At 42.0% G+C, this 25697-nt stretch overlaps 1 protein-coding gene across 2 annotated transcripts in view; it reads right to left on the bottom strand.

Annotated features, from left to right (window-relative positions):
* Nucleotides 1–24601, bottom strand: part of has2 (hyaluronan synthase 2) — a 30422-nt gene extending 5821 nt beyond the window's left edge. The window contains exons 1-3 of one of the 2 annotated variants that reach the window (XM_043688678.1): nucleotides 24065–24601; nucleotides 9429–10055; nucleotides 2812–2913 (exon numbers count right to left, since the gene is read on the bottom strand). In XM_043688678.1, the coding sequence (XP_043544613.1) occupies nucleotides 2812–2913; nucleotides 9429–10055 (729 nt within the window). In that variant the 5' untranslated portion in view covers nucleotides 24065–24601. Of the gene's footprint in view, nucleotides 1–2811; nucleotides 2914–9428; nucleotides 10056–22128; nucleotides 23160–24064 lie in introns of those variants that run through there. The other variant, XM_043688679.1, reaches the window with a different exon arrangement.
* Between the last annotated feature and the right edge of the window lie 1096 nt (nucleotides 24602–25697).

Here is a 25697-nt window from a genome sequence, read left to right as displayed (position 1 = left end):
TAGGAACCCTCCAACCACAAGGGATGAATGCAGATTTCTCCAGCTTCCTCATTTCCCCTCCCCCCACCTTATCTCAGTCCCAACCCTCAGACTCAGCACCACCTTCTTGACCTGCAATCTTCTTCCCGTCCTCTCCGCTCCCACCCCCACTCCGGCCTATCACCCTCACCTTAGCCTCCTTCCACCTATCGCATTCCTAATGCCCCTCCCCCAAGTCCCTCCTCCCTACCTTTTATCTTAGCCTGCTTGGCACGCCCTCCTCATTCCTGAAGAAGGGCTTATGCCCGAAACACCGATACTCCTGCTCCTTGGATGCTGCCTGACCTGCTGCGCTTTTCCAGCAACACATTTTTCACCTCAATTTCTTTAGTCAAATCATGTCTCACAAACCTGATTGAGTTTTTTGAAGAAGTAACAAAGAAGATTGATGAGGGCATAGCAGTAGATGTGATATATATGGACTTCCGTAAGGCGTTCGACAAGGTTCCCCATGGGAGACTGGTTAGCAAGGTTAGATCTCATGGAATACAGGGAGAACTAGCCATTTGGATACAGAACTGGCTCAAAGGTAGCAGACAGAGAGTGGTGGTGGAGGGTTGTTTTTCAGACTGGAGGCCTGTGTCCCATTTGCCAGCACTTGGCCCATAGAATCATAAGAGTCATAGAGTTGTACGCCGTGGAAACAGACCCTTCAGTTTAACTCGTCCATGCCAACCATATATCATAAATTATTTTGTCACATTTGCCAGCACTTATCCCGCCAAACCCTTCCTATTCATGTACCCATCCAGATGCCTTTTAAATATTATAATTATACCAGCCTCCACCACTTCCTCTGGCAGCTCATTCCATACACACATCACCCTCTGCGTGAAAAAGCTGCCCCTTAGGTCTCATGTAAATCTTTTTCCTCTCACCCTAAACCTCTGCCCTCTGGTTCTAGGACTCCTCCACCCCAGGGAAAAGACCTTCTCTATTTATCCTATCCACGCCCCTCATGATTTTATAAACCTCTATAAGGTCACCCCTCTGATGCTCTATGGAAAACAGCTCCAGCCTGTTCAGCCTCTCCCTATAACTCAAATCCTCCAACCTGGCAACATCCTTGTAAATCTTTTCTGAACCCTTTTGAGTTTCACAACATCCTTCTGATAGGAGGGAGACCAGAGATGCACGCAATATTCCAAACCAATGTCCTGTACAGCCGCAACATGACCTCCCAACTGCTGTACTCAATGCTCTGACCAATAAAGGAAAGCATACCAAACACCTTCTTCACTATCCTATCTACCTGTGATTCCACTTTCCAGGAGCTATGAACCTCCAAGGTCTCTTTATTCACCAACACGCCCCAGGACCTCACCATTAAGTGTATAAGTCCTGCTCTGATTTGCCTTTCCAAAATACAGCACCTCACATTTATCTAAATTAAATTCTATCCGCCACTTTTCAGCCCATTGGCCCATCTGATCAAGATTCCATTGTTCTCTGAGGCAACCTCCTTCGCTGTCCACTACGCCTCCAATTTTGGTGTCATCTGCAAACTTACTAACTGTACTTCTTATGTTGACATCCAAATCATTTATATAGATGACGAAAAGCAGTGGACTGAATAGTCCGTAATCATGATATGCAACATTTACTGAAGCAATTTGTTTAACAATCCCAACATTTTTTCCAATTATTTCCTGCACAGAAATTGGATACATATTCGAGTCATGGATAAAAAGGTTATTCAAGTTTACAAGAAGTTAAGTTGACTGAACCTCAGAATAAAGGGGAACCAAGTTAAGGCTGAGATTTGGAGGAATTTCTTCTCTCAGAGGGTTGCATGACTTTGGAACTCCCTGCCATGGGAGAGCTGTGGGAGCAGAGCCCTTGTGTATATTTAAGGCTGAGATAGTTAGATTCCTGATCAGTAGGGGAATCAAGGATTACTGGGAAAATGCAGGAAAATGGATATGAGGAACGTCAGATCAGCCATGATCCTATTGAATGGGCGGAGCAGGCTTGAGGGGCTGAATGGCCTACTCCACTCCCCATTTTTTTATGGTCTTATGGATTTATTATCTGCTGCAAAGATCATAACCGTATCTACATGGTTGATAGTGTAGCGATAGATTGCAGCTTTAAGTGTGGCCTCACCTTCTTGCGGATGATCCAATGCCAACCTATAGAAATGATATCACAAAATGGAACAATGGGCTGAACTCTAAGTACCTTAAACAGGAGGTCTGCCTCTCCCTGGAGCCATAACATGAATTCAGGGCTGAGGGAAGTGGAGAGGGAATGAGAGCTAAATTGCTCAGCAAGATCACTGGAATCTTGTGCTTTGTGTCTCCTTGCCCTTTTAGTCCTGACTATACTGACCATAGGTTGAAATATTAACCTTGAATCTCTCCTGAACTGTACCAATTTATTACTTCTCACTCCCTCCCCCATTCCCTTTATCCATCCGAATCCATTTAACATTCATTTTCTCTTTTGAATAATTATTGTGTCTCTATACCTATCGAAATCAGCATCAGGAGTGATGCGTAGTTATGGCAAGGATTTAAACCATGGATATTTGGGTCCTAACAGCACACTTTCATTTGAATCAGTATTTTAAACTGGTTGAATGCTGGAAAAATAAAGTCCCTTCAGGGTCCAACATTCAATATCAATAACTTAGAGGCTCCACTTTCCCTATGCTTACATGCTTTCCTGAAAAGACTTCTAAAGTTCACCCACTCTCTCCTGCAACTTACAGACAATTTCACAAAGAGAATACCCCAGTGTTAGGAAGTAGACAAGGACAGTGCTCTATACCTGAACATCACCACCAACCCCTCCGACCATTGGATCCTCCTCCAGAATTTTTACCATTTCCACAGTTGCTGCAGGATCTAGCATCGTATCTGAGTCGCATACCTGATGAAAGAAATGCAGGCATGTTATACACTTAAAAGTACATCCATACAAAGTCTGCAGATACAGAAACTAATTGGTTTATCCTGGCACTTACAATAGATGCAAACCTCTCTTCAGCTATCTAATAACCTGGGGGGGTGGCACAGTGGTTAGCAGTGCTGCCTCATAACACCAGGGTCCCAGGTTCAATTCCAGCCTCGGGCAACTGACTGTGTGGAGTTTGCACATTCTCCCTGTGTCTGTGTGGGTTTCCTCTGGGTGCTGTGGTTTCCTCCCACAGTGAATTGGCCATGCTAAATTATAGTGTTAGGTGCATTAGTCAGAGGGAAGTGGGTCAGGGTGGGTTATTCTTCAGAGGGTCGGTGTGGACTGGTTGGGTTGAAAGGCCTGTTTTCACACTGTATCTAATCTAATCACGATTATCTGAAATATGATTTATAATAACATAATCTGTGATTTATAAGGGGGGGGGGGGGGGTGAGGTGTGGGAGTGGGTTTTATCCATATTGATGGATCCACTGATAAATAAGATGCGATATTTTGTCCATATGTTTACGCGCACCCAGGCCCATGAGACAAAGAGGTTTAAATGAAAGCTAAAATATAAATCGATTTATGTTCTGTTTCAAATGTTTTTGCCTAGATCTGCTTTTTTTTTAACAATTCCTTTGTTGAACTTTACTAAGATTTCTCCCTGGGTAAATGACACTATTTCCCTGCTTTCACATGAAGGAGTCACAATCCATATTTGAAAACAGCTGAGTAAAACACCTAAAAGCCAAGAGTTCAATGTAGTGGAATTTATCGGCAAAAGGAACCCCAGCCCACTCCCCACCACTGAGCTTCCCAGGATTCAATCTCATGGCTTAAAACAGCAGAAAAAGATTTTGCTCATGATTCCTGTTTGAAATTTGGGTGTTGAAATGAGAAAAGAATTAGGGAGTATCTTACTTAGCCTCCGATGTCAGATAGGTCACAGATTGCCAATGCCTGGGGTTCCATCTGAAGAAAATCCATTCAGATGAGCACTGTTGCAGTAGCTGTGCCAATGCTCACTCTCTTCAGGATGTCATATGGGACAAACATAATAGTGTACCTGGTAATTAATGCCCATTGATGATGTGTAAGGTTCTCATGAACCATCTAGATTAAAATTCCCAATAACTATTCTAACCATTGCTTCTTTATGAGGACAATCTAACTTTCTTTGGCTATAGATAGCCCACAAATCTTTCCCTGCTTGCGCTAGGTTCCCTAACACTGACACTTGCCTCATCCTGCGGGAGCTTTGGTCAATCTTTAATAAATGTAATGGATGCCCTATTTTTACCAAAATGTCTAGGTCAAAACCACTGAGGACAGGAGGGAGGTAGGTGATTATGCATTTATTATTGTTCGCTGCCAATTATGTAGCTGTAAGTATTCTATTCTGCCTTTCTGTGATGAGTCCTCATTGTGGTATGGTTCTACAAATTGCACCCACCTTCTGGCACCTTTTGTAATGACTATTATTCATGATTGCTGAGAAGCAATTTAATCCGTAGAGCATCACTGATCCTCTGCATGTCCACTCCCAGCACAAGAGGCATCAACTGAAAGCTGTTCACTAGCAACAGTCTCAACTAATCTTTTTCCAACTATTTTTTATCTGTTCATTCACGGGATGTGGGTGCTGTTGGCTAGGTCAGCACATTGACCCTGAGGAGGTGCTGGTGAACTGCCTAGTTGGAACCACTGCAGTCCATGTGGTCTGCATTTTGACTCAGTGACAGTGAAGGAACGATGATATACTTCCAAGTCAGGTTGGTGAGTGACTCAGAGAGGATCTCATAGGTCTGTCACATTTGTCCATTTAGTGAGTAGGGGTTGCAAAGTTTGGAAAATAGTGTTGAAGGAGTCTTGCTTAGCTACTGCAGTGCATCCTTGTAGATGGTACACTGACTGGCACAATGACTGCACAGTTGTGGTGACAAGAGTAAATATTTAAGGTGATAGTCTTGGCTTTTAGATATTTTACTCAGCTATTTCTAGAACAGTATATCATAAACCATAAGGCATTTTAATTCACTGATCCATAAGAGCCCCTTTTCAAATTCCTATGGATTGTGACACCTTCACGTGAGTTTGAAAGTAAGGAGATAATGTAGATTAAGTTGGCTGCTAGATTGAATTGAGCATCTTGAATATCGGAGTTCCACTCTTCAAAACAGATGGAGATTATTTCATCAGACGTCTAATTTCTGCCTTGCAGCTGATGGACAAGATTTTGGAAGTCAGGGGCTGAGTTACCAACCTGTTCAGAAATGCTTATTACACACCTCAGGAGCTGATTTGTACTTGAACTCAGGCCTCCTAGAGGTGAGTTCCTACCTGTAGAATGTTCATGGTATACTAATTACATTATTAAGATATACAGATGAAGGGTATTGCTTTGTTAAGTACTTAGAACAATAAGGTTAGGGTTAGAAGGAGTTCTTATCGTGCAATGGTAGTGACCCTACTTCTGAGCCAGGAGATCTGGGTTCAAGTTCCATCTGCTCCAGTAGTGTGTAATAACATCTTTGAACAGGTTGATTAGAAACTACCTTGGAACACAAGCCCTTTTTTACAATGTATTAATTTTTTGTGGGGTGTGGGAGTCGCTGGCTGGCCAGCATTTATTGCCTGTCCCTAGTTGTCCTTGATATGGTGGTGGTGAGCTGCTTTCTTGAACTGCTTCAGTCCACCGGCTGTGGACTGAACCACAATGCCATTAGGGAGGGAATTGCTTAATTCAGTTGGTGTGTGGTTTGGATTAATTTCAGTAGCACAGGGTTCAGTCCGCATTCCCACTGAGATAATCTCAGGATGTGTCCCTTTGACTTACCCGTAATAAAATTCTTGGAGAACTTACAGCAAGAGATTTCTGGGATATGAGTAGGAAGCAGACATAGTTAATGCTACATTGTGTCATCAACCCAATATCAAGGAAAGTATGAGTGTCATGCTTCACTAACTGACTTGGAATCAAATTTAGCACAGAATGCCCACCTTCTGACTTACTCTTGTAGCTACACTATTTATTATAGCTAGTCCAGTTATGTTTTTGATGAAATGTAACCCTCAGGATGTTGATGGTGGGGAATTCAGTGATCACTGAGTGTCAATAGAAGGTGGTTAAATACCCTTTGTTAGATCGAGTCATTATCAGCACTTGTGTGGCATGAATATTTTTGTTTCCTCGTCATGAGCATCTTACAGTAGAGAAACTAAGTCAATCAAGACTAAGGATGAAACTTTGTGACATTCCTGCTCTCTGGAACTATCTACTCAGCAAAAAAATTCCTCAAGAGCTTGAGGGAAGCTTCGGGGTAAAGTGTGATCAAATGTTCTGGAAAAAGGGTTCAGAGTAAGGAAACTGGATTTAATTTGTTCATATTGAACACTGGAAATTGGCTCCATCATTGTATTACAGGCTGAAATCATTGACAATTCAATGGTTGCTAAAACTGAGCTTTCAATCTGACTATCTCGTCCTGCAGCTGCTGACAGAGTAAACCTGGAAGACATTACAGCAGGAAGAATCACTTTTGCGAGATCGAACATCTTACACATGTCACTGTAATTCAGTGTAGGTGAGCAAAAATGAGATCACTTTACTTATAATGGTACAAGCAGAAATTTTATATGAGGCAACAGGAATTTTATTAGCTGAATATCAAGGCGAAAAGGAAATGCTTTCAGATCATGTTGGAGTTCTTCCAAGATCCAGATGTATTTTTTTTGTTGCGGATCTGTATATCTTGTAAAAAGGAAAGTCTAAAATGCGCTACCTGGGTCTTGACTTGAGTATTACACCCAATTCTGAACATAGCACTTCAGGAAGGATGTGAAGTCTTTGGAGAGGGTGCAGAAAAGATTTACGGGAGTTGTTCGAGAAAGAAGGGACTTCGGTTGCATGGATAAGTTAGAGAAACTAAGGTACGCTCCTAACAGAAAAGAAAATTGAGATTTATCAAGTGTTCAAACTTATGAATGGTCTGGAAGGTGATAGGGAAAAACTGTTCCCTTTCACAGATGGTTTGGAAACCATAAGACCAGTTTGAAGTGTATGGCATTTTGCAGTGAGTAGTTAGGATCTGGAATGTGCAGCCTTAGTGTGATGGAGGCTTATTCAATAGCATCTTTTTGTCTTTCAAAAGGGAATGGGACAAGCACCTGAAGGGGTTAAAACTGTAAGGTTACCAGGGATAGGGCAGAAGACTGGGACAAGCTAAATTGCTGTTCCAGGAACCAACAGGCCTCCTTTTGTGCTGTAACCATTCTATAATCCTATACGTACCTGCAATTCTTCAGGCAATTAAATAAGTCAGCTAAATCAAAGGCAACTAATAGAATTCATACATTGAAGGGATTCTGACGGAAATGTGTAACCTTCACAATTTCTATAATAACACTATAATGATGGCAAGGCATATTACGAACATGTTTACTTTCTCAGTCGAGAATGTGTTGCTGGGAAGCACAGCAGGTTAGGCAGCATCCAAGGAGCAGGAAAATCGACGTTTCGGGCATAAGCCCTTCATCAGGAATGTTGAAGGGTTTATGCCTGAAACGTTGATTCTCCTGCTCCTTGGATGCTGCCTGACCTGCTGTGCTTCCCAGCAACACACTGTCGACTCTGATCTCCAGCATCTGCAGTCCTCACTTTCTCCTTGTTTACTTTCTCAGAATTGTTGTGTTACATGTACTGACCTGAGTGACTGAATGAACTCTTAGTAATTCTGGAGTGAATAATGGGCACTTGGGAATGTTTGCAAGGCATATATTTACCTGGGGTTTTCATATGCCGTCCCTGCCTGGGAGAGGAGGCTGATTGGTTTACTATTTTTATCTGTGCCCTCATCATCAACTTATTATTTTGAAATCATATCAGAGAATGGTGTTTGTTAGAATATTTGTGCTGCCAGTTTTGTTCAGAATCAGTTCCATTTTTTCCACCTTTAAACTCGCCCTTAAATGTGTCATGTGTGGTGTTATCCATACAAAGGGAGTCATTGCTATGAAGTCATTATAACAATCTTATCAAGAAATAATTCCGAGTTGTTCCCTTAAGGATCCAACAGCTCTCATAACATCATTATAGTTTGGAGAGGAAAAAAAAAGACTACACTCATCAGGAGTGACTGATCAGACAGAACTTCATTTACTAGAAAATAGTCTGAGGTTATTAAAGATTATACAAGTGTTCAATAGGGGGGAGGTGGTGAAGATATTTCCACTTGTGGGCAACTTCAAATGTAAAGCCATAAATACAAAGATGAGGAATACAGCCAAAGGAAATTCAGAAAGAAATTCTATTGGTCAGAATGTTGAACTCACTCAGACATAATGGCTGAGCTGATAACATTGAAGAGAAATCTAGATGGGGGAGAAAGATATAGAAGGAGAGGTCAATGAACAATGGTAGGAAGAGGCTTATGTGAAGCATACACACCAATATAGATCAGTTGGGTCAAATGACCAGTTTTTGTACTCTGCAACTCTGCAGTATGAAAGCTCATTTTTGTGAGAATTGAATCACATTGTTTTGACTGATTTCAGGCTCCAAGGAGAGGTACAATTTAAAAATGAAACCACTTCAGCTGGCATTTTTATCATGGTATCAAACCCTGTGGATGTTACAGGTTCTGTGGGTAAATATGCTGCCGACTCAGGCTTGGCAATCCAAAGATCCCAACATTGATCTTACATACTCAGCTGATTTCAATCCAAGTTCTCAAAGGGGCCTAGGGGTTAGTGGAGGTAAAAAATGAGCACCATTTGCACTCCTGATTCATATCCAACAATTTCAATTGGACAAGCATGTTAAGAAATGACTAGGCGCTGATGCTGCCTATTAATGACTGTTCAGCAGACATACTGTGTCTAGACCCAGAGTACATAATGACCACATGCTTCAGGATGTAGGGGAAGAAAGTGAAGAGAAGGAATTTCATTTCTTTCATTGAGAAACTACACTGAGAGAGGCAGATTTCAGCATCTGTAATGCTATCTGAAACTGGTTTCAATCTCAGTTTAAGAAAGGATTTCCAATCAGTGGCTATGATCACAGAGTCTACTGGGCAATGGGCCATGTCTTGGATGTTTGTTATGGAATTTGCTGGGATTCTTTCCGTGACAAGTGCGAGAATTCTTGCTGAAACCTTTCCATGGGGTTTACATGACATGATTGGCCAAATTTAAAGCACCTCTATTCCTGTAATTTATTTCCAAATCAGTGCAAGGCAGCTTAGTTTACTGTGCTGGGTGTATAAGATCTAACTTTCCTTTGTAAACAGCAGAATTCCCTTAAGTGTGTAATGCGTGTGTATATGAGGGAGGTTTCCCTTTAAACATTTACTAAGTGGACATAAGACATTTAATTAGAACATATACAAAGCATCTATAATAGTACTTTTTTTCTGTCTCTACTGTTATAGTTGACCCATGGACTCACTACCTGGTTTGGAATAATGAGAGTTTGAGAGTCTTACTTGCACATAATCCACAGTGCGTCCCAGTGCCTTGAATGCAGTGTACATCACTTCTCGCTTGCCTCCCCACTTTTGCATTACACACACGCTCTTGTTAGACCTGATCAGCCTTGTGAGATATTGCATGCTCTCCCCATGGGACTCATCGCTTTCACCTGGGCCCTTCTCGTGGAAGTTGCTCTTCCACACAAAGCTGGCTGATCGCTCCCTCCCCATGACCTCGCCAAAGATGTCCATCATGTACAGATCATCTTCACTGTTCCCATCTATAACCATGATGACGATCATCCCTGGGTAGGTCAGCCTTTTGACGGACAGCAAACACTTCCTCAGATAATCAGGATCTTCTTGGTAGGCAGCAATACACAGAGCGACCGATTTGTTTAATTTGATGGGGGTTTCCAGGGAGCGCTTCATTTTCCGGTGCTCCAAGAATGCAAAGAGGCTTTGAATCAGGAGATGCAGGGCTAGAATTGCTCCATAGAGTCCAAAGGAAAAGTAATAATTGTCTGTGGCTATGAACTGATATCCTACGATATAGGCAGCTGCGATTCCCAGCAAAAGAGCAAGACCGAATAGAGTTGTCCCCACAATCCGCAGGATGGAGGTCAGGTTTTTACAACGCATCTGTAACATCACAAATCACAGGGAGGAAAAGAAAATATAAAAGTTTACATCTTTGTAAATTAAATGTCATTGATTAAGCACTTTCTCGTATTTAATATGAAAGCCAGATGCTAACCTTTTATCATGTGACCATTAGCAAAACAATGAGTAGACTTTTGTTCCAATCCATTTGCAGGTCTCTAAATAAAATTTGTAATCATCCTCTTCAGACACATTATGACATATCTCAGTGGTAGATGGAATTTGAACCCAACTGACACTGTACCACAAGACTCTCTTCCAAATGTATTGCACCTGGCCTGGCAATGTATTGTTACTCCACAAACAACTGTTAATTGCTTAATTTCAAACTGAAACTAAAGAGTTAAATAATATGGGCAAGTTGCATAGACTAAGTTTACATTTCCTTAAATTATAAGATTAAGAGATAATTCAACTGAGTTACGTTTTAAGGTGATTGAAGGAGTTAATAGGATAAGCAGAGAAAAACTATTTCATCTGTTGGGTGGGTATCTTAAAATTAAAACCACACTGTTCAGATAGGAACACAGGAACAGGAGTAGGCCATTTATTCCCTTGAACCTGTTCCACCATACAATGAGATCATAGCTGATCTGTGGCCTAAGTCCGTATACCTGCCTTTCACCCAGAACCCTTAATGTTTTTGCTGAACAAAAATTACCTACCAAAGATTTAAACTTAATAACTGATTCCGCATCCACTGTCATTGTGGAAGAGAGTTCCAAACATATACCATTCCCCGTATGAAAGTGCTTCCTGACCATCTCTCCTGAATGATCTGGCCCTAATTCACAGATTATATCCCCTAGTTGTAGAATCCATAACCAGTGGAATTGGTTTATCTTTATCTATCCTGTCTTCTTTTGTTAATATCTTGAAGGTATGATATCACAATCTACTTTGTTAGAGAAGTGCATGAATAAGAAATGTTTGGAGGGATATTGGCCAAGCAGGCAGGTGGGACTAGTTTAGTTTGGGATATGTTTGGCATGGACTGGTTGGATGGAAGGGTCCGTTTCTGTGCTCAATGACTCTTAAGACTTCTTCATGCAAAAGGTGGTGGGAATCTGCTTCTCTCTCTCTCTCTCGCTTACCCCACCATTCTGCTAAAAGCTTCTGAGGCTGGGAGTCAAACATCAGCATTTGTGTTTTACTTAGGTGAGGATCTATTTAAGGGTTAAAAGTTAAATGGAGCCATTTTACAGATCAGCCATGATTTAATTAAATATTGGGTCAGATTCAAGGGGCTGAATGGTCCATTCCTCTTCCTACATTTCTACTTTGGCAAAAAACTGTAGCTGGCGCTATGAATAGTGAAGAAATTCAGAGAATGTCATGGTTTACCAACATGAGCATTACCAACAGGAGGGGTGGCAGATTATCATGATGAGCTATTCACAAGTGATTAAATGAGACAGGAAGACCAAAGTGCTATTTTGGCTCCCCTTGTGTCAATGAACTGAAGAGTGAAGAGGAGGGACTGTCAGTACAGTAACAGCAGTCTGAATTGATTCCATGTCTGGTTGGGTATATTTATTGCTCGTTGGCCAGTACTTTATGCTCTCATGTTTGCTTTTCCATTTGTCTCTGTTTATGTTACCTTCGAAGGGACAGTACTCTTTCTGTTGGCTCACACATGCTGGGTTTTAAAAATGTTTCAGAATTAAACTAGTAGATGTCTTGCAGTCATGTAACACATTTCAGGGTCTAATGTTTTTATGACAGTGGTGACTGTTCTATTCCAATTTCAGCTGTCAGGGCAATCTTTGCAGGTAGCCTTTTGGCTATCTCTTTGACTGAACTTCTGGTCACCTGTCTCAAAATCTTCTAATGTCAAATTTAGTTAGATAATGATCCCGTGAAGGGCCTTGGGGCATTTTTACCATGCTAAAGGCATTATATAAATTCAAGTTGTGGGTTCGTGCAGTAAATCTATGTGAAGTTGCAATAAGCAATATATTCTTTTACTTCTTTTTTCAAGAAGGAGACACATATATCTCTTATGGCTAAAGCAACCGAGGGATATGGGGGAGGGTGAGATTAAGGTATTGAACTCGATGCTCAGCCATGATCATAATGAATGGAGGAGGAGGGTTAAGGGGTCAAATGGCCTACTCCATGGTAAACCATGACATTCCCTGCATTTCTTCACTATTCATAGCACCAGCTACGGTTTTTGCCAAAGTGGAAATGTTGGAAGAGGAATGGACCATTCGGCCCATCGAGTCAGACCCATCATTTAATTAAATCATGGCTGATCTGTAAAATGACTCCATTTAACTTTTAACCCTTAAATAGATCCTCATCTAAGTAAAGTGTAAATGCTGATGTTGGACTCCCACGTGGAACCCACACGCCTGCTCCTATTTTTCCACGTGGCATGTGGGTTGCTGGCCAGGCCAGCATTAATTACTCCTCTTGAATTACCCTCAAAGATGGACATGAGCCATCTTCTGTGGAACTGTCGTCCTTGTGACTCCTTGGAACTGGGAGAGGAAATAGGTATGTCCCCATGAATCTCCTGGCCCTTGTTGTTCTGGGTGGGCAAGGATGGGGAATAGAAGGTGCTGTCGTGGTGAGTTGCTGTGCTGCACCTTGCAGATGGTACACCCTGTGGCCACTGTGTCCATGATGGAGACAGTGAATGGGAACAGATTGCCAAAAAAGCAGTTACTTTGTCCTGGATGGTGTCGAACTTCTTAAGTATTGTTGGAGCTGCACCCATCCAGCAAGTGGGTCATTACTCCTTATTTGCGCCGTCTGGGTGGTGGACAGGCTTTGGAAAATGAGCCCAAGTTTCCTGATCAGGACAACTTTCAATCAGTTCTGCCAGTTCTGAATTTTCTGACCATGGAACAGTGCAGACTAAACAAGGAATGCTCTCAGGCAGCAGAGGAGTGGATCAGTACGGAAACCACAGCCCCCTTGTTCAGTAGCATGTTTGCTGTCTTCTACAGTTTGAATATACAGCAGCCACTTCAACAGCTACTAATGGAAAATAAGTAAGTAAGGTAGGGTGCCAAGGGAGGGGGGTAAGTGGATGAGTGCTGAAGTTAGATTGAGGGGTCAGGTTGGGGAATGGTCTCCACTCCAGTGGGTCTGAAGTTCTATGGGAGATGAGGAGAAACTGTTGTGTGTGGCTGGTTAGTTCAGGGGTCTTGGGAATCTTGGGTAGGCAGGTGTGAGTGGTGAGTCGAGAGTGTGTTGCCGGAAAAGCACAGCAGGTCAGACAGCATCCGAGGAGCAGCAGAATCGACGTTTCGGGCCAGAGCCCTTCATCAGGAATTAGGCCTCTTGGCTCTGATCTCCAGCATCTGCAGTCCTCACTTTCTCCTAGTTGATTTCAATCTGACTGCAAAGCCTCTTCCAATGATACCTACCTTGAAGAAGTTCTCCTCCTCTCTCTACAAAGATCTCAGTGAGTCCCTCTTTCACTGTACACCCCAAGTGCTCTCAAACCTCATTCCTGATGAACGGCTCTGGCCCAAAATGTCAATTCTGCCTGACCTGCTGTGCTTTTCCAGCAACACACTCCCGACTCTGATCTCCAGCATCTTCAGGCCTCACCTCACTTACTCCCAGTGTGAGTGGTGAGTCAGAGGTTCAGTTTAATAGTTACCCTGGAGTTAGAGGAGGTTTAAATCCCCTGACTGTTTCCTCGGTAACCATTAAGCTTAAGTGAGTCCAAAATCTCTGTCTCTAACTCAGCTGGGGATTCTCAATCCCAGGTAATTACCTGATGGAAGTGAAAGTTGCAGGGTAATTCCTGCTGAGTGAGCTGTGTCAGGATTTCTGCATGGTCCTGTCTCACACAACACCATTCTACACAGGATGCAATGACTATCAATTGGTCTGAGACAGTATATTAACACCCTTGTGACTTTTTCCATTTAATGCAAAATGGCCGAATAGATAATTTTAAAACTGTCTACAAAATATCCTAGGGGTCCTTAGAAGAATCACTTCATCTTGTCCAGTCTGGAGAATAAAATACTTCAAATGACCCAGTAGTTATTGCTTACACTCTTCTGTTAACTGAAAAAATGATAGGACAGAACTATGATCAAAGTGCTTGAAGTTGCTACCAGCAATGGACTCAGCAACATTTGCTACCTTTAAGCTCTCACATGGGGATTCCAACATTCACCCACTTTAACCTTGCTTGCTTTAAATGCCACTTTTCAGTGTGTGATTCTTCTGACCTTCTGATTAATGACCAGAAGACACATCAAAGTTGCGATCTCTGCTATGATACTACAGTTCTGTTCGGTAGTTCCTCGGAATGATGATGGTGCTTTGCTCTTGGCAAGAACCCATGGTGCCTTTTAATGCACAACTGCCACCAAGTTGCTGCTAACCAGCCGAGTCTCATGCTGCCTGCCATAGGCATATCAGTAAAATTTATGGATTAATAATCTACACCTTCAGTGACCATTAAATCCTGAGATGGGACATAAACACAGCTTCGTGTCCAGTATAAGGACCGCACCCCCTCTACCACAAGAACTCCACTATAGCTGTGTTCAGCCACTAGTGATGGTTTTTTAAAAAATGTATTCATTCAATGAGGGTATCACTGGCTGGACCAGCATTTATTGCCCATCCCTAATTGCTCAGAGGGCAGTTAAGAGTCAACCACATTGCTGTGGGTGTGGAGTCACATGTAGCTCAGACCAGGTAAGGATGGCAGTTTCCTTCCCTAAAGGACATTGGTGAACCAGATGGGATCTTCCCCCCAAAAAATTGCAATGGTTTCATGGTCATCATTAGTCTAATCTTCATTCCAGATTTTTATTGAATTCATATTCCATCTGCCATGGTGTGATTCAAACTCTGGTCCCCAGAAAATTACCTAGGTCTCTGGATGAACGGTCCACCAACAACACTACTAGCTTGTAGCCTCCCCATTAAGTAAAAGGGCTACAGTTCTGCCTCCCAAACAGTGAATGCATTCACATTGTTGACTTAATACTGGGGGAGGCCAGCAAAATATAAACCGTTTGCACTGGGCAATAATCCTTCAAAGCGTCAAATACAACAAGGTCCATCCTACATTTATGTAGCAACATTAACACTGTAAAACATCTCCAGGTGCTTCACAGGAGCAATTGCCAAACACAATTTGACAGTGAACCAAAATGGGAAACCATAGGACAGGGTCATGGGAGCAAGTTTTAATGTGCAACATCAAGGAGGATAAAGAGGGAGAGGGATGGAGAGATTTAAAGAGGGAATTTCAGGGCTAAGGGCCCAAGCACTAGGAAGGTACAACCACCAATGTTGGGAGGGGTGAAATTTGGGAATGTGCCGAATGGCGTAGCAATCTTGAAGGGTTGTGGAGCTGGAGCAGACTAGTGATAGGCGGATGCAAGGCCATGGGGGGCTTTGACAAGCTGTATGAGGATTTCAAATCTGTCATATTGGATGATAACACAGGTCAGCGAGTACAAACAGTGTAAAGTGAACAGAAATTGGTGTGAGTTAGGAAACAGGCAGCATTACATAGGTAATGGTGGATCCCGTGTAGTTCCTCAGTCATTCACAGAATGTACACTACATTGGCTGATCCAGTATTTATTACCCATCCTCTGAAAATAATTCTTCGGAGAATAGGATTTTCAATGGCCCTTGTAAACATTTACCTTTGCGTATTTGGGACAGGCAATTCAGTCCCTTGAATTTGTTCCTCCATTCGGCATAATCGTATTTGATTTGCACTCTATCTCTTTCCACCCATCTTTGGCCCACATTGTTTAGAAGGGCATGAGTGTTGGCTTCTGTCTTGGTCGAGGTGTGTGGATGTTGCGGTAGGGTAGAAACCAGGCATTGTGAACAATGGAAGGACGACTATGTGGATCTAACGTGAATTGCAGCTACCTGTTCTCAAGTCTGTGCCCCTGTACCATTTCATTCCAAAAGTTAATGCTAGCCCCACTATAGGTTTACAAGGCAACTTTTAGCATTTTTATAGCGCCTTTCATGATTTCAGGATCTGCCGAACACATTACTGTAAAAAGGTACTTTTGATACTACTGTTGCAGTGTAGGAAATCTAGCAACCAATTTGTGAACAATATTCCACAAAAAGCAATATGATAATTGCCAATCAGCTGTTTTTGAGTGTTGGTTAAGGGATAAATCAAGATTCCAAAACACCAAGGAGTTGTTCCTTTCCTACTTCTTCGAACTAATGACATCTTTTTAAATTTACCCAAGTGGTTAGACAAGGTCTCAGTTACACATCTAATCCAAAGGTCAGTGCCTCCAACAGGCGAGTGTTTGTACTTGCATGACTGCAACGGGATTCTGAACCCAAATTTGAGTGATTGTGTGACAGACTGTGTCATAGCTTATGGTTATGATTAGCAATGTGGCACTGACTCTATGCTGAACACCTGAATTACAAATGATGTGACTGTGTTACAAAGTAATAAAACCCCAGTTGAGCTGCAATGAATAATCCTGCATGCTGCTATGCTAATCCAAAGCACCTTGGGTCATTTTTGTTGGTAAACCAATATCTGGATGTTTTGGCCTTTTAATCATTTTGTTTGAAACTTTATGAATCATGAATTCTTAAATTTTACAAATATTGAGAATGCTTGCTTTTTTTTTAACACAAAATGGCTGATCTCCTGCAGTTCAAAACAGGGCCAACTAAGAACGGTTGACATTTCACTGGTTTCCCCCCTGACATCCCCCCCATCAAATGGGGGCAGCTCACCCCACCATCAAATGGATTCTGGACTTAATTATTCAACAGAGGCTACATTTCGGCAAACATTTCATTTTTCACTCTTCGTTTGCCCACTCAGATTGTTTATTCATGTGTTGCTGTGGGAACGGCTTGCACTGAAATCTCACCGCCCCCATCTGGTGGCCAGGCCTCTGCTCCAAATTGCTGCCCCTCTCACTTTGTCGATGAGAAAGAAAATCATCTCATGGTTGTGAACATGGGAGTGTGTTACTCCCAACTGTGAGTCCCTTGTCTCCCTGACCTCTTAGTTAGTGAGAGAATATTAATCATGCTGAGTGTTGATTCCTTATATACACGAACTGCTTTTCTCCATTACCTAATGCAGCTAAGACTGAATTTATATTCATCAATAAACTTATATTCAGGTGAGGAATGATAGAGGATGAGATATGCTAAAATACAAGTGAAATTGTGTGCAAAGGAACTAAAAGCTGCAAAATTCATTGAACAAATGTCGTTTTTATTTAATGAGCTCTTGATTACGCCTCTTCAGTGTTCTCTCATTTTATTTTTAGATGCTCCTTAAACATTGCCTCATTTATCAAGTATTTAATCTTACTATCTCTTTGTGTGGCTTTGTCACACTTCTGTCAAAAAATACTTGGCATTCATTTAGCACTATTCTTTTCCCTTGGATGTCAGAAAGTGCTTTACAGCAGGTGTAGTACTTTTGAAGTGTCATACTGCTAATTTTGAACTCCTGTAGCAGTCAATTTGCACACAGCAAGCTCCCATCACAGAAATGTGATTAATAACAGAACAATCTCTCTTTTTGTGATACTGATTGAGGGATAAATATAATCATTAGGCAGGACATGGAACAGAACTCCTCTTCCCCTCTCCAAAATAGCACCAGGGAAGTATTTCCCTTGATCTGAGAGCAGATATACAAGAAAAGTGGATTATCAGCATTGATTTTATTTCTTCACTTAGAGTGGGTCTTGAATCTAAAACCTGCAGAGTCAAGAGGAGAAAGTTCTACTAATTGAGCCTCAATAGCCTTAGTGTTAAAGTTGCAATATAAATGAAGTCATTGTTATTGTTGAACTGGTAATGCACACAGCTGGGTACTTGCTTTATTGAGAACTTTTGTCAAGGGCACCCAGAAATGATGGAGACGTTTGAATAGGTATTGTAGGGTTAATGGGAGAGGCAGCTCTTTCCTTCTTTCCAGGAAATGAAGGCAATGGAAACAGACTGGAGGTTGGTGCGCTGCCAATAACTGAAGATATCGGCAAGTGGAGTTCAGAACCTTCCTCTCACTTGTTTAATATAGCAGCTCCCTCTCTTCTGCATTATTTGTGTAAATGATCTTTGAGAGGAGTTATTCTAGAGCCTCTCCACCTTTTCAGCTCCCCCCTCATTACATAATGATTTAATAAGACCAAAACAATGCCAGATTTTACAGCAACCCAACTACACGAACTGTTCTTTATGTTACCCAAGTCTCCTCTCAGCCATATTCATCTCACCCTGTTAACCTTTCTTTCTACTTTATTTCTTACTCACGTATTTATCCAGTTTCTCCCTTAAATACTGTTCACCTCAACCACCCCCTGTGGTAGTGAATTTCTCATTCTCACCATTCTCTGGATACATTTCTATAGAATTCCCTGCTGGACTTGTTAGTGACTATTATATATTTATAGTTCTTAATTTTGGACTCAGCTAAATAACTGGCAAGTATCAGTGAACAGAACAGACACAAGCTCCTTAAGGATTAAGATGAGTAGCCAAGTCCATGTAGATGAGGAAGGGCCTTCAGCATTAATGTCGACTCACTTACTTGGCCTTGTTTCTATAGAATTCCCTGCTGGACTTGTTAGTGACTATTATATATTTATAGTTCTTAATTTTGGACTCAGCTAAATAACTGGCAAGTATCAGTGAACAGAACCGACACAAGCTCCTTAAGGATTAAGATGAGTAGCCAAGTCCATGTAGATGAGGAAGGGCCTTCAGCCTTAATGTCGACTCACTTACTTGGCCTTGAGTCAAGTAAACGGTATTCTGGATCCTCAATGGGGAGTCCATTTGTTTCCCCAGTCCTGATCCTTATGAAGTGTCCCCTCACCTTACACTCATCAGAGGTTAGCATGTCACGTAAAGACCGGCTGGGGTTTCCCATGGTAGAATATTGTAATATTTACTATCTAAACTTGTGAAATATAGAATTGAACAGGATCTAAGAACATGTGAAATAGTAGCTGCAATACGCTATTCAGCCCTTCACTCCTGTTCCATCATTGAGTAACATCATGTTTCCTCTTGCTCCAACTGTATTTTCTCACCCTATCTCCATAATCCCTTAAGCAACTTTGTGCCCAAACTCATTAATCTTGAATATATTTAATGACAGAACATCCACGACTCACTGCAATTGATAATTCCAATGATTTACAACTGAGAGTGAAAAACTTTCATGTGAACTTGTCAACCATGTGTACTGACATTAAGACCCTTAGCTCTGCCCTCTCCAATCCCCCTGCATCTGCCTGTCAAATGAATGCATCCAGATGAGGCTTTTTTCACTCGTTCATGGTAATGGCCAACATCTACTGCTCATCCCTAATTGCTATTAAGATGGTAGTGGTGAGCTGCCTTCTAGAACCATTGTAGGCCGTGTGGTGTAGGTACACCCACAGTGCTGTTAGGGATGGAGTTGTAGGAGTTTCGCCGAGCAGCAGTGATATAACAGTGCCAAATAATTTCTAAGTCAGGATGAAATGTGGATTGGAAAGGAACTTGAAGTTGGTGGTGTTCGTATGCACCTGTTACCGTTATCCTTCTCGACAGTAATGTTTGTGGCTTTCGGAAGGTTTTGTCTAAGGAGCTGTGGCAAACTACTACAGTGCGTCTTGCAAGTGGTACTATGGTGGAGTTAGTGAATGTGGATATGCTGCCAATCAAGTGGGTTGTTTTGACTTGAATGATGTCAAGCTTTTTAAGTGGTGTTGTAGATGTTGTAGGGAGTATTTAATCACATTCCTGACCTGTGCCTTGTGGTGCATGGCTGAGCAACCACATCCTCCAAAAATCAAATGTCAATTAAGTTGGATGCAATTTGTTTAGAACTAGGACTATGAACATTGAGTGCAATACAATGACTGGTAATACGTATAGATACACTGCACTTTTTCTAGCTATTGCATAGTTTGATATGAGCCTGACTGTGGTCTACGTTAGTGAGATACAAGCTCTGAAAGACAGCATGAACATTGCTACATGTCATTTCATTTTCTTCCCCATGTACTATATATAGGCTGTGTTCAAACAGTTGCAATCTTGGTACTGTTTGATCATTCGAGTTATCTAAAACTTAATGAACCCATGCACAAAGATGTTATTGAAGTGATGATGTCACATGGCTCAAACTGAAAATAAATTTATCACAGTTAAATACAAAACATCATTTAAAGTGACACTCTCTCCATGAAATAATAGGCTTGCTAAAAAGGTAGGACTCTCATTCACTGCTGTCAAGCTTAGCAGGCAATGAAGCAAAGTAACACAATAAATTGTATTTTTATAGCACTTCATACATCACAGTAAAACATTCTAAAGTGATTTACTGGAGTATTATCAAACAATTTAATACAAAGCCAGATTAAGAGATACTAGGTGAGATCTTTTCTTTCTTAAGTTTTTTTTTCAGAAGTATCACTTAAAGAGTAATATGGGGGGGAGAGATGGACAGGGTGAGGGAGGGAATGCCAGACCTTAGAATTCAGGTACTTAAATACATGGCCATCAATGATACATCAAATAAAATAAGGTATCAGGTGGAGGCCAGACTTGGGTGTGTGCAGAGATCTGGGAGGGTTGTAGGTTAGGAGGAGATTACAGTAAAAGGGAGAAATGAGCTCATTGAATGAGATGAAAACATTGCTGAGAATCTTAAATTTAAAGCATTGTCAATGAGGAGCCAATGCAAGTCAGAAATCATAGGTGATGGTTGATAGAAACTTAGGTGTATTGAGTATAGAGACAGTAGGATTTTGGAAGATATAGTTTGTTGTTTTGTGGTTTGTGAAATAGTTGTGGTTCTCCATCTGCTTGGCAATCCAAGATTTAAAAAGTTAATTTGGTTTCAAGCACACTGTACAACAAGAATCTCTAGTATAGAGAATATGTACAGTATAATGATAGAGACCTGTCTTGCAGATTTGGACTCTGTTTCTGATGAACGGTAACTGCATTAGCTTTGATCCAATGGTTAACACTCTTGCTTCAATGTCAGCAGGCTATGGGCTACAGTCCTACTCCTGTGAGTGGAACTTACATTGCAGTGGAATGGAGTATTGTTGGAGGTGCCTTCTCTTGGAGTCATAGAACACGGAAACAGACCCTTTGGTCCAAGCTGTTCATGCTGACAATAATCCCAAACTAAAAGATCTCTTGGCACGAATTTGAAGGAAGAGGGAAATTAAACCTAATGATCTGGCTAATCACTAACAACTGATTATCTGATCATTAACACATTGCAGTTTATGTGAACCCTGGCTGCCTAACCTCTGATGTTGCAACATTGATTGACTGGCTTATCTTTTCTACTGAGAGTCAAGCAGAGTGTTAGGCCATGGACCTGCATTAGACTCCTGGGCAGAGTTCTGCCATGGTTTGTCACTGCCTTCTGCAGGATGGTTGACCAGGAAACTCTCCCACTGTGACTGCCTGCCTTCAGGTGTACTGAAAGGATTTACAGACTGATCAGTGACCATGTTACCAACATACCTCCATGACCACTATCCATCTGCTGGAGTGCATCTTGAATCTGTAGCTTCTGGCCCAGAGCTGGTGACATTACCCACTGTACCACATGACCTTCCAAAACATTGATTATACTTCAGAAAAAAAAACACAAAATGCTTTGGAATGTGAATGGTGCTATCTAAACGTTGGGCTTGCTGAAAGTGCTTTAACTGACTCTTCGGCCACTGCAGTGTTGTTGCACTGAATCATGGCATTTTTAATGCCAGAGGTGTTACTAATTTATTAAGAGTAGAATAGGGATGGCGTCTCTATGGACGGACAGGAGTATGACTGTCCCCAAATAATTAAACCAGAATACCTCATGTGGTTACTGTAGGTTATTGCCCCCATCCCGAATAAAGCCAAGGGAAACTCGTATTTTTAATAGCATTCAAATCATGGTCCACAGCTAATCACGTCCATCTGGGCCCAGCAATCCTGACTTCACTGAGTCCCACCCTGCAGATGCAAAGTGAAGGGTTACATCTGGAATTGGTTTACTGAACTAACCGAGCAACTGTATCTAACAATCAGGACACTATACCTTCTTGCTAAAACAATCCCATACAATTTCACCTCCAGATAAGGAGGGCAGTTGATTTCTCGTAGCCAACTGAAGAATGGTGCCTGTGTCAACATTTAATATAGGGTTAGCTCCACGATTGCTGAAAGGTGGGATAAAGAAATCTGGGGAAGCCCCGTGGTGTTAGGAGGGTTGGAGGATAAACAGTGACTGGTCTCTCTCAATAGTCGTTTGTATTTGAGATCATTCTATATTGGCATGTTGTTTGACTTGACCACATCTCAATGATGATTTTAAATATATATATAATTGAACCAGAATATTTTGCCCACAGCGATGAAAGGATTAAATGAAAAGTTTTGCTGGAAATGTTATAAAACACATTGCCAGCGCCTCGCGGATCTCGGGTCATTGTTAATAAGACGATCCTGCTGCTTCTTGGCCTTTTCCTGTCTGATAGCCAGTAGCATATTTAAAGCTTCACCAATATCAGCGGCTAGAGAGCAAAGTCAGATGGCCACAGAATTCTAAAACGCTGACGAAAAAGGAAAGACGCGTCTCCAACTTTTTTGGGATGGACACAATTGCATCAATGTTTCACTGAACTGGGCTTCACATCTACACATCCCTCTCGCGCTCTCCGGGAAACAGGGCTTTCTTTGTAACGCCTTTAAAGCCAACAACAAAAAATTCATTTGACAGAGGCCGAGATGGTTTGTCAATGCACAAGGCGGCTTTGGTAAATGACTTGACTGTCTGAGCGCAAGTCACAAGTTAAACCACTCACGGTTCACCAGCATCTGACCAGAAAGCGATTCCAGCTTTGCTTTACCACTCAAGCCAATGTTTAAATACCAATTCAAGTGGAGTATCTGTGAATGTTATTCTCTTAAGCACACAAATCTGACATGGAAGGTGGAATGTGCGTTCTCTTCCAGTGTGTTGAATCTTGCAGAGTGTTTAGGGTAAGTATCCAGGTGTTAGCCTGATATTCCATTTCCCCAGGGGGTGACACCCCGCGAGCCAGGCGCGTCACTCCCGGGGAGCTCCCAAATCCCCAGGGGAAATCCCTCGCCAGCCAATCGGAGCGCCGTGCGTGACGTGGGCCGGCATTGTGACGTTGCAGGAGGGGGTGTTTCCCCCTGGCTGCCGCCACGAGGTTGCAATCTCCGAGAGAGCCTGGAAATTGCAGCCATTCACTCCCCTCACCCAGTTCATAGCAGGCGCCGTGGATTCTCATATGAATCAGGACCAACACACGCAGACCCCGAGTCCTCAACTTGTTTTGTCCCGCGAAACTAAAGCATCCTACCGTAATTTACAATTACATTGTGCTCCCTTCGCAAAGAAACTCCCAGTTAGACTTCAACTTAATGTTGGCTATTCGCTTTGCCAATTGCAGGATGTAAAGGCTACGTTTGAAATGTGTCGTTCATTCAACACATCGGCAACGTTAAACATCAGGCATTAAAACAGACCGAGATTTATTTCGATGAGAGAGCATTGCAGAATGCATTGCTGCGTGCTCTACCTGTGTAACTTGATCCTCAATCCCCAAATTTACCATAAACGTACACTTCAGCAATTTGGTTTCTGGACAAGGGGCCACATTTCCCGGAAAGGTTGCTGTGCCACCTTTTGCTTCTTAGTTTGCATTGTGACCTTCGGAGCAGATTGTGCATTGAGAGGGAACAGTTCTGTGGAGATCTGTCCCCAGCAGTAAAACTAGCAGCGGACCATCTTCATCCACTGTTCAAAAGTCAACCCAAATCTTCATTGAAACGAAGATTTCGCCGTTTAAAACACCCGTACTCATTTTTACGAATTGTTGTACCTGGCACCGATCTCTTTCCAATTCGTCAGTTGAAATAATAATTCAGTGACCCACCAATACAGCTTTTTTTTTGCAATGAAAAGCCATCTGGTTTAACGTGCTAGTAAAAAGGTTTCGACCTACCTTTGATGCTGCGACGTTGGAGTTGCCTTGCTTCTGTTATATTTTAAGCTCACTTGGCCCCGTGTGTGTGTGGTCTACAGTCTGTTCTGTCTCAATGTTCAAGTCTTCAGGATAAAGTCAGTGCTTCATCGTGTGTGCAAGGAGCATTTGCAGAGAACTACAGCGATCGGAGATTATGCAGAAATAAAGCAGCCAGTTCCAGATTTAAAAAAAAACTGCAAAAATCTATTTTAAGGAAAAACTCTTGAGGTCAAATCTTCAGTTTGAATATCAACTTTTGTTTCAAAAAATACAAAATTTCCTCAGTCCTTATTGCAGCGTCAGACATCACTCCTGAACACCTATCCTCACGAATAAATATTTAAATATTGTTTCTTTTCAAAACAAAACTAATTCACTCGCATAAGTTCTTATTTTTAAAAAAAATAAATTCACAATTTTAGCCCCTACACGTACTGGTGTAAAACCAGCCCTGATGAGGAAAGTAACTGCAAGTTCCCTTACGCTAACCGGTGTGTAAATCCTCAGGCACGCCAAACCTTTCCTCTTTTTTGGTTGGGGGGGGGGGGTCGACTCTACTATGCTTGCGTTTTTTTTACTAACTCAAGTGCAGCCCAGAGGAAGTTTCGCGGACTTTTATAACAAGGCTAACTGTTTTTTCTGTTAATGAATAGAGGGGGTTACAGGGGAGGAGGGGAACTTTAAACCCGCCCACTAAGCTCAGATAGGAGAAAACTCACTCAGCCGGTTCAGTCATCCTAACACACATGGCTCCAACTTTGAGGAGTGTACCCCCACCCACAGACATTTCTATTTCAGCACACTGGAGCAGTTACATTTTACACTGCCTCATTTCCAAACATACAAAGGCTGCTATTAAACATTATCCCTGTATCCTAAACCAAACTCACTTGCGGTTTTTTTTAAAAAAGGCAGTGTATTTCTTCCACAGAGCCAGCTTTCTCGCGATGGGCCGAATGGAGTCTTTCTGCTCTTTTCCCATTCTGTTTTAGTCTTCCTGGGTCAAAATGGTAAAGGGAATTGAGTGTTTTCTTTTTTCTCTCATACATACACACACAAGAGCATGCATAGAATCTCACAGCAGATAAAGTGAATATTTGGCCCTTCGTATCGGTACTACCCCCTCACTCTCTCCCGATAGCCAGGCAAAATGTTCTCCCTTCGCACTTAATTCATACTATGGATTTCAATGGTTATAACGTGAAGCCAGCTTCTCATTTTATTGTCTATTGTCTTTTTTTGGGGGGGGGGGGGGGGGAGGCGGCTAAGAGACCGATTCTATAACATGAGAATAAAACGAGATTCCGAATCCGGCTGTCCAGTTCATTTCGATCAGGCTTGGCAGTGTGTCCTGCAACATTCACTCAGTAATGATCAACAGAGGGCGCCGCCGGCGGTCACTGCTAACACACGAGAAACCAGCATCGGAAGCAATGTCCTGGAAATTGGTTTCCAGCAGAAAGTCGTCAAATCGAATTAACACTTTAATGCCAGCCAGGAAGTGAATTGCATTGAATGGTACAGCAGAGAAGCCGGCCATTCGGCCCGACTGGTGAATGCTTCCATGTTTCACACCAACTTCCTCCTTGCATCATTATCTCGTACTATCAGC

The sequence above is a fragment of the Chiloscyllium plagiosum genome, chromosome 4, assembly GCF_004010195.1.
Source record: "Chiloscyllium plagiosum isolate BGI_BamShark_2017 chromosome 4, ASM401019v2, whole genome shotgun sequence".
In the NCBI taxonomy this organism is placed as follows: Eukaryota; Metazoa; Chordata; class Chondrichthyes; order Orectolobiformes; family Hemiscylliidae; genus Chiloscyllium; species Chiloscyllium plagiosum.
The sequence above is the reverse complement of the archived record's forward strand: the minus strand, read 5'-3'. Positions and strand labels throughout refer to the sequence as shown.